Here is a 9,713-nt window from a genome sequence, read left to right on the forward strand (position 1 = left end):
ATCACCCACCCCGCTGGGAGGAAGTGAGCAACACACGTACACATCATACACACATACACATACACGTACAACCAAACTCACACGAACGCACAGTGTGTTCCTGAGGCGTGCAGATAGACGGGCGCACTACGTTCAGCGCAGTCGGTACAGGAACGGAACAGATCCGCTCCGAACGCCATGCCCTCCAGACGCTACCCTTGATAGGGGACGGCGTTCCTTTTTTTTCGCGCGGAGAAAGGGTCCCTTTTTCCTAACCAAAAAAAAGGACGCAATGAAGCCATCACCGCTTACACCACTGTCGTCGTCGTACGCGTCGAGGTCCTTGTCGTCGCTACCAGCGTCGGTCGGAACGATGCACCAGCAAACCGCAGCGTGTCGTAGCCGAAAACCAAGCACTACTACTATTACTACTACTATTACCACTGTCGATAATAATACTACCACAGCGATGCACCGTGCCGGAACCGGGGGCGGTAGAGGCGGAGGTTGCAGCCGAACGGAGGCACCGTTGCACCTTTCACCATCACCCTCATCACCACTACTGATGGCAGCAGCAGCAGCAGCAACAACAACACCACCACTACCAGTGCCGGCGTTACTACCTTCCTGTGCGATGGAACCGCACCAGGACACCTGTCACAGTGCCAGCAGACGAAGGCATACGGTGCGACGAAAGCTGACGACTGTAGCAGGGAGCGCGGCCGGCAGCTGCAGCACCCTTTCCACCACCGTGTCCACCATCACCAATACCACCACCAGCAGCAACAACAACACCAGCAACACCACCGCGTCCACCTTCGGCAGCAAACCGCGCGGTGTCCTGAATGCAAGCAAGTCCCTTCGAAGCGTGCCTTGGGGCCAGAGGGGCTCCCTAAGGTTCGGGTTCACGACCCGCAGCCGGCTGCTGCCGTTCCTCGTGCTCGGGCTTGGCCTCGTTAACCTCCTGCTGCCAGCGAGCCCCGCCAGTGCCGAATCACTCTCGGATATGGCGCTCTACTACGACCAAAACTCCACATCACTGCTCTCCGGAACGACGCTGCTGCAGCTGTCAAACGGTAAATTGTGCTTTCGACCTCTTCCCGTAGCCCCAATAAGGACCTGCTAGCTGGGCGAATTGCTGAACGGGGCAGGTTTTTCAATCGGGTTCCATAGTTCCACCTGAAAAAATTGAGTTATTTTTTGGACGATCAAGGACGATTAAATGGCAGGGATTTCGTTTGGATTTGAGATAAGCGTGAACGTAGCTGGAACTTATATTTGGACAAAACGAATAGGCTTCGATTAATCGATATCCTGATAATTCGGGGATCTGGTTCTAGGAATTCTGTTCAACATCGTTACTTCGCAATAGAAGAAACGATTTTTTTAATGTGTTTGTGTGAGGCAAGACCGCGAGAAAGAGAACGCGAGGGGCATCAAGCGCGAGAGAAAGAGAGAAAGAGTAGCGGGAATAAGGTTGGTTTCTAGTGGCCATCCTCCCAATGCCTCCTGTTTGTGAATGTGTGTGTGTGCGTGCTTGATTGTCTGTTATCTTTGGAATAGCAAAAAAAAAATCCTCGCAGAGGTCACAAAGTTGTAGCGTTCTACTTGTACGCTTTAAATGATAGGATATTGTGATATTTGTTGAAGAAAAGCCTTTATTTTTGTAGCACCTTTTTCATACGCGCTTCATCGTATTATGTAATGATGCCTTTTTTCGTTCGTTTTAATACAAAATGAGCTCGGTTTAATACACGCATTCGCTTGCTTGTCGTGTTGTGGTTTTGTGTGTGAATCGGATCCGCCGAACTGCTGCTCAATCAATCATGCTGAACACACAACCTTCTTCAGATCGAGTGTAAGGAAATTTCAAGGCCAACCACTTGAACCCGCACCGACCATCGGTTGTGTCGAATCATTCCCGTGGCCGCTGCTCGAGTGATGCGAATTCTACACTCACACGCACGCACCCGCGCCTGACACTGGGAACGTTCAACCGAAAACCCGACCGGAATAATCGTTGATCGTTCCCACAATTACAACACCCGCGTGCATTTTCTTTTTAGCTTTGGTCCTGCCGTGTCGCGAACGAACGTGGGACGGTTGTCATCGTTTGTCCTCGCGTTGTTTCACTGTTTTGCCGTCGTTAGGGAGTATCGATTATCAGGACACTGGTGCGCCGGTGTGGGTGAGCGAGAGGGTTTCGCCTTCTTTCGGAGGAAGAAACAAACAACAAGAAAACAAAAAAAAGAGTCTATTGAAAAAAGTGTCCGTTTTCATAAAGTAGCTTCAAGGTGCAGAATGTCGAAGGACTATTCACGAAGCACAGGTATGGGCAAATGCTCTGCTGTGCCCAACGTTCCTGGAGCACGAAGTGGTCGCTGTTTGGTCCCGTTGGGGATTTTCCCTGGCTGCCACCGTAGGGACTATGTGTACCGGACTAGCTCTTGCTCTTTCCCGCTTGTTTTTCTTCACCTCCAGAGTATTAAGCATTGATGCTCGGCTTAAACTTGTATATTTTTGCAGCTCCGAGTGTGAGCATCGGCCAACGACTTTCTCCCATCGCTTGGAACCATGCTCACGCAAAAACAGGACGTTGCTCTTGTTCTCCCGTTGGTGTGTTTCACGTGATTCGTGGAGTTTTACCTGCTCCTGCTGCTTGAAAGCGAGCTTTTACTTGACACAGGGATAAAAAGAAAGAAAGAGGAAGAGAGATAGTAAAAGAGAGAGATAAGAAGAGAGAGAGAGACATATCGTGCTGAAGGAGAGTACTCCTCAATTAGGAAGGAGCCAACGGGCAAGAAATGCTAGGCAACGGCGGTAGAGGTGTAGTTAACCGAATTGGGTAACACGTGCTCTAATGGCTACGCGCCGTGAAAGCACCCGTAGAAATAAAGCTTTGGGGAAGTTGATACGAATTTTATTGGGTTGTATGATGGGGTACAACAACACCGCTACTTGGTACTCATTCTAGTACTGTAATAGAGGGTTCCAGAAGACCTCTTTGTCGGGAATAAAACCCATGGTTCGTGTACAAGCTTAGGCAGCTTTTGATTGGGACGCTACAGGAAGTGTGGTCAAATAATCGAATTTAAATGACATTTATGCTTTTATCTGCCTTGCAAAAGGTTTATCATGAAAAATTGTAATTCCATTCATTTCACAATGATCGCTCAGAATTACATTTAATCCAAGCAAGCTAATTCGCAAAGAAACAAGTTACAAGACACTAGGCACCTCCATTGGTGGTTAAAACCACTAGGCGCCTCCATTGACATCCAAAAACATTAGGCGTCTCCATTGAAAAATGTGTTTCTAACAAGAACGTAAAATGCTCACAAATAACTCATCAAAATATAAAATCAAACTGTTTCAATAAGACACAGCAAATGTTCATTTTCATCTCAAATAAAGGGACCTTACATTACAGGCAAAAAAACTCCTTCGGAAAGGTATTATTTACATTCCTTCGCTTGTGTTCGTCCATTATTCTACGGCATTTCTACTTACCAACATAAACAAAGGCAAACACCTTATTCCAATTGCAAAGCACACTCGTACACTTAACAATAAATCCATACGGACACACTTCCAGGCGAACAACGAAACCCAGAAGAGGCACTAACGCCGGAACCATTTCATTGCTGAAGTGTTGATTATGAAAATAGCAACATCCTTGAGAGTTATATAACAATAACAGAAGCGTTTCGCTGTGAACCGCGTTCGGGTTCGACCAATTCACGGTGAATGAACGAATGGCTAAACAAAACCGTGGCAAGGTGTTTTATATTTCATTCTTCCACCGTATTTGCCAAACAATGGTGCCTCATTAGGGAATGAGCGGAGTATAAAATAAACCTCGCGTTTATTTACAGCAAAAATGAAACTTATCTTTAGCGTTAGCAACTGGCATATAAATTATCCTCCTTCCTCGCTACCGGGAAAAATAAAGTTCCATTCATTCGCGCAACTATCAACCCGAACCCGTGCAAAGTAAAAAGGTAGATCCGGGGAAAACTTTCCCATCCGCACGATATCGCGGTGCAATAATTTTTGCTCCTGCTGCTGCTGTTTTTAGTACTTTACTTTCTTCATCGCTCTTTGCGCGCTTTGACATCCATCTTCAATCGGACGGAATCGGAATGCTTCGCCAGCTAGCCAACCGTTGCAGCATACATTTTAGCCTTTGACTCGGGTTTTTACTTTGGCTATGGGCAAAAGGGGTTGAAAAATGAAACAAATTTGCAAAATGTCAAAAGCGTTTAAACTCATTAAAACTATTTCCATTTCCAACCGGTTCATTCTTGGTGGGGCCATTTTCATCAGCAGGGGACGGTGCCTATTTCCCACTTCTGTGTGTCACATTCTGTCCAAAAGTTTTCGGTCGTGTAAGCTTTCTGGTTCGTAAATTTCGAATTTCTCGAGGTTCGCGATTATGACGTTCGATCGAACCGTCTATCCGGTGGGATGTGGCAGAGGTCCTGCATGGTTGTACCTGGATTTTCGAGCTGCACGTTGGACCCCTGCAAATTCCCAAAGGACGAAATTGAGTATCGTAAAATTATAAAATAGTTCCAGAAGTAGTACACCCTATCCACGATCACGGTGGGCTTTTTTTCGTTACCTTTATCACAACCGTAGACCATGTGCGGAAAATCGATAAGTAGGCGAACAAAAAATGTTTTTCATCCGGTTTGGTCCCGGAGGAGCGAAAAAATACGATCGTAAATGAAATAATACCCCAACTCCGACGCCCCGTCGGTGAAGGTGTTAATCCGGTCAGGGATGGAAAAATTCCGTTCCATAACACATTCCATTACCGGTCGAAGAGACAGCGTCTAAAACATTTTCCCCATTCGCGACTCTGGGTTTTGTTACTAGCACGCGAGAATGGTTGTCTAGAGACAGGCAACTATTTCCAAACCCAAATGTCTTACCTAGGGCAACAAAGAAAAATAAAATCCAACTTTACCTATGGTGAGGGTGGTAATGAAAATACTTTTATTCGATACACGCGTATAACACTTGGAACTGGCAAAGCCCGAAACCTTCGCCCGTGTCAGTTCCGGTTGCGATGTAAAGGTGTGAAACACAGTCACAACTAAAAGTACATTGACGCCATGGCTGTTTCCCTTTGCTGGTTTTCCGGTACGAGCGGAACCACAGACCGACGGGGACAGAGAGAGAGAGTGCGAGGATTGGAATGGACGAAACAGAAGGTTGGTAGCGTTCCATTCCGTGCGCAACGTGATTGCTTAACGAAACAAATGAAACATTCCTCCGCAATGACAGCGAATGTAAATGTCAAACTCGTATAAGAAACATAATAAATCCCGTAGTGGCATGAAATAGCGGTTCAGGTGATACCGTGCTGCAGGGGGGCGGCGAAAGGGAGCGAGGGTGGCATGATGGTAGCAGTAGTAAATGATGATCATTACAACATTCCCACTTCCCCGAAAATGGGAGCGGGGGCAGGATGGAAGTAAATCGAATCAGCGAATGCCGTGCCTTATTCACCGTCGGACGAATGACCTTTTGGCTTGGAAGTTTTGTTTTGTAACGTTGTAAAAGCGGAAAAGATCACGACAGAGGATGAAAATATTCAGTTCATTATCTGTTTGATGATTTGTTCTTTGAACATGGTCTTATTATATTACGGAAATTCATTCCCTGAAATAGTTTTAATATAAAACTTTTTTGAGAAGCTAAAGGACATGCGTTCAATTACCTTTTTTCCCCTGTCTCGGCCTTCAACTTATGCATCCATTAATTCCCCAAAAAAAATAGTTGCATAAAAGTATCGATTTAAACATGCTTTCATGTTGCTCACGTCCAAACCAACCTTCTTCGCTAAGGGATCCTCTTCCTTCTTCATGACCCGAAGCACTCGAAAAACAGCAACAACACACGAAAGTAGCTCTCCGTTATCCCATGTTTGTTTGCGTATTCCGGAGTGTCTTCTTCGCGGGATCGTATGCTTACGCACCAAACCACCACGTTGCGTATTGACTTATGCAAATAAGGCAACCATAAAAGCTTCGCTGTCAGCATCGCCACAATATGTTCCGTGTGCCACAATGTGCCACTCCGGGTTGGACGCTTGTTGGAGTGTGTGGGTAGGTTTTTTTTTTGGATCAAGATTATTTCCCCTCCGTCTCTGGCTTCCATTTTTATAAGCCCACCTCTGCCACTGGCCACCCTCAAAAGGGCCACCCTTTTATGATCCAATGTTGCCACACGTGTCTGGAAAGGGTTGCGGTAACGATTCAACATTGCACCGTCAAAAATGATTCCGGTCAAACGGTTAGTGGGGGTTGTGGGGGGGAGGGGAGCGTGGCAGAAGACGCTGATGGCCCATGTTCGAGAGGCCTATGTTTTGTGTTCTTTAGAAACATGTTCTTTATCTTACATTGTTTTCCCTTTACGCTCTGTACGCTGAGATGGAGCACATACTTAGCTTGGAGTATATGAAGCAGCCGTATGTAACAACACCCGTCTTACAAATAACGAACAACCAAACTTCAGGTCAGGTTTTACCAATACACCGTACCAGCGAAGCTTCCCTTAGAGGTGCCCCGAAATGGTACGATATGTTTTATTTATGCGAAATCATCCCACCCCAGATCGGGCCGCCTTTGTCGCTTTTGGTCGCAGTTTGAAACCTTACATTGGGATATTTATTATATTCAACTTCTCGCTTCCAGCTTCAAGCTCGGTGAGAGTTTCATTCAAATCGACTATCGTGAGTTTCTTTGCGAGTGAAATCGCTCCTATATTATATCACCACAGCACAGTGGGCATGAAAGAGGGTGGAGAAATGCTCCTCTTCACGCTCGCAGCTTCCACCAAACGGGCAGCGAAGACATCAACCGGAGTGACATTCGGCATTTCGGGAGTGAGATAAATAGCCCAAGACAGCGCGGGCAAAGAAACACGGCCAAGGTAGCGGTGGTGGTGATGGTGAAATGTTTAACGAGCTTGCTTGCACGCAAGGAAGCTACCAACCGAAGCAGCCAAGAAATATCGAACACATCAACGAGAAAATGTTTGTTTGCTTCTATTTTTTTTTTTTTTTTGCATATACAGGCTTGATTTTACAGCCCCTTCGCTACCGGGCGGCTGATGGGGAGTTTTGCGATGGAACACTCTGGGTTATGGGAAGATTCGAGCAAATTTGTTCCCTCTTATGTTTTCCAATCAATTTCGACAAAGTTACGACTGATTTCGTTCTGCCCGGGAGTTCCGGGCGCCGTTGGTTTCATTCCTTCCTTACACCTCAGATGTTTTTCGATTGTTTTAGATTTATCAACCACTGTTTCGCTTTTTGGTGGGAGGCTGTGGCATCCCAAAGTACTACCACACTTTTACATGTCGTTTTTGAACATGATCTTGACGTGTGTTGTAATGGGATGCTATTTGCTTACACTTCGTGGGATGGGAGCTAGCGTTTGCCCAGTGGCTGTTGTTAGCCATTATTGGCAGCTATACTGGGCGATATATTATTTGGGGAATTATTTATTGGACGAATTTCACTACGAAAACAGAGACAAAAATTATGTCTTAGCCCAATTCAACAGGCGAAACAATGTTGATGAAAACTTCAATAACAATGAAATATTTCATGGATGTGTTGAAATATTTCAGACCAGTGGTCTCTTAGGATTAAAGTACAGCTAATTAAGCTGCAAAAATTGCATGATTATGAATTGAGCTGAGAATGATTATTTTACATAATTAAAACATAGTTTGTAACCTTGTTTTAAATACAATAATGTTAGCTTCACATGTGAAAATGTCATCAAAGAGAAACGGCCAACAGAATCAGTAAAATACCACCACGATGGACATTGCAAAAGTGGTGACCCTTCTGAAACGTGAAGTTAGCAATGTGTTGATAAATGTGTGCCTTCATTTGCTGTGCACCTACACCGATTTATCAAGCCCCTTTGCTGTGTGTCAGGAATGTTTCCAACCGGTCCACCAGCAAAGCAGACTGGAACAAGAGTAAGTGTTTGAAATTCCCCAGCTGCAACCGAAAAATCAGTAAAAAGTACACAATCTGCGGTGTTGTAGCACACGGTAAGCATACGAACACGCAAATGAAAATGGTCATTATGATTTCAGTCTGTAATGTAATGCGCCCACCCGGTTCGTGGCCCGGTGGCTGAAGCGTTTGGGCGAAGCAGCTGCTGCAGCCGTACCGGGCTAGAAACATTTCGACGCTCGGTAGAATGGCTCTAGCGATTCAGCGATTAAATAGGTCAAGTGATTGTACTCCTTCGCTGCCGATGAAACATTGAGCCACCACCGAGACAGCGAAACCAGGCGGGTCCATTTAAAAAAAGGCGCTACTGCCGTTGTACGGTGAGCGCGAAGCGCCAAGATACAAGCACAATACACGAAAGCTACGGCTTGGGAAGAAGGCCATGGAAAACGAAAAAATGCTCGAGGTCACGAACCACGTACCGAGGTAGAGCGATGCCTGCTAGCATTGGCAGCACCCGGATCGGGTTGAGGGTGTATCCTATGCCCGTTGGTTGGTGTTGTATGTACGTTGCGAACGAGTGCCTTTCGGAAATTATCATTTTATGTGCGATATAAACATGAGATAGCTCCATGTGGATAGTATGCTGTTGGGGCTTTGCTTTCGCTGACTGTGGCCCCGTGGTTATGTGGAGGACGAGCGAATTAATTCACCCAAATGGAAGACACTCCATCGGTCCGGTTTGCCCATCTGAACCCCGTTCGTGCGCACGTAAGACGTTAGGGAAAGTAGATAGGACACTGCAAACAATGCATGGAATTGTTTCTTGATTCGAGCAACATTCGGCATTTGTGCGACACATTCAACGATTGACAATGCTCATGTCCTAGTTTTTTATTTGGGGAAAGCTAATTTCGGCAACTATCAAGGACCTTATTTATCGAGGAACGAAAGGGCCTAGCACACCCGACCAGGCAAGAAGATTTGGCTGGGAATGAAGAGCCCATTACTAATAGCGGGGCTATCTAGTTTCATCCATCTGACCCAGTCGAAAGTCGTCGTGAAGGAAATGGAGAAATGTATTAGTATAACCTTGAGCAGACTACGATTCTGGGCAAATGAGGATCTGCAGATAAGCACACGAAAGCTTTGTGTAAGGGCATGTAGTGACGGGATCCAATTAACAATATTTGTAGCGTGTCTTATGCGAATCAAAAATAAACGTCATTTTTGGATCAGTAGTTCTTAACGGGTATAAGTGAATTAAATATTTCGCATAAATGAGAATGTATTCATTTTTGTGAGGCGTCTAAATGTATGTAACTGCCAACAACGTTTCAGTGCTTTGTTTCGCAGATTGCAGAATTTGGGGCGAATATGCGGTAATCGTTCAGAAAAAGTTCTGAAAAGCTTTTTATTCCTTTTGCAATCCAATGGACATATATTTTATACGAAGAATACACTTTTTCTGCCTTGACCTAGATATGTTTTAAATTGTTCTAAAATTCATAAAATTCTTGAACCCCTGATACTCTGCATTAGCTAATTTTCCCCTGAAAAAAAACACTAAAGTACGCCTAATGAAAAAACTCCACTGAGTTACATGTCGTTTTTAGGAAAACTGGTTCATAAATTCTCATCTCCCCCAAAGGCACGAAGTTAACTAGGGATAAGTGAAAAGATTCAATTTCTTATCCCGCGAAGGGGCGCCATGAAGGAATTTGTCGTTACCATGGCTACCCATTAGGAT

General features: G+C 45.3%; 1 protein-coding gene across 1 annotated transcript in view; it reads left to right on the forward strand.

Annotated features, from left to right (window-relative positions):
• Positions 1 to 271: 271 nt before the first annotated feature.
• LOC128716330 (sodium/potassium/calcium exchanger Nckx30C) overlaps positions 272 to 9,713 on the forward strand; it is a 61,545-nt gene continuing 52,103 nt past the window's right edge. The window contains exon 1 of the mRNA XM_053811249.1: positions 272 to 1,055. Within this exon, the coding sequence (XP_053667224.1) occupies positions 272 to 1,055 (784 nt within the window). The remainder of the gene's footprint in view (positions 1,056 to 9,713) is intronic.

This window comes from Anopheles marshallii, chromosome 3 (assembly GCF_943734725.1).
Source record: "Anopheles marshallii chromosome 3, idAnoMarsDA_429_01, whole genome shotgun sequence".
Classification (NCBI taxonomy): Eukaryota; Metazoa; Arthropoda; class Insecta; order Diptera; family Culicidae; genus Anopheles; species Anopheles marshallii.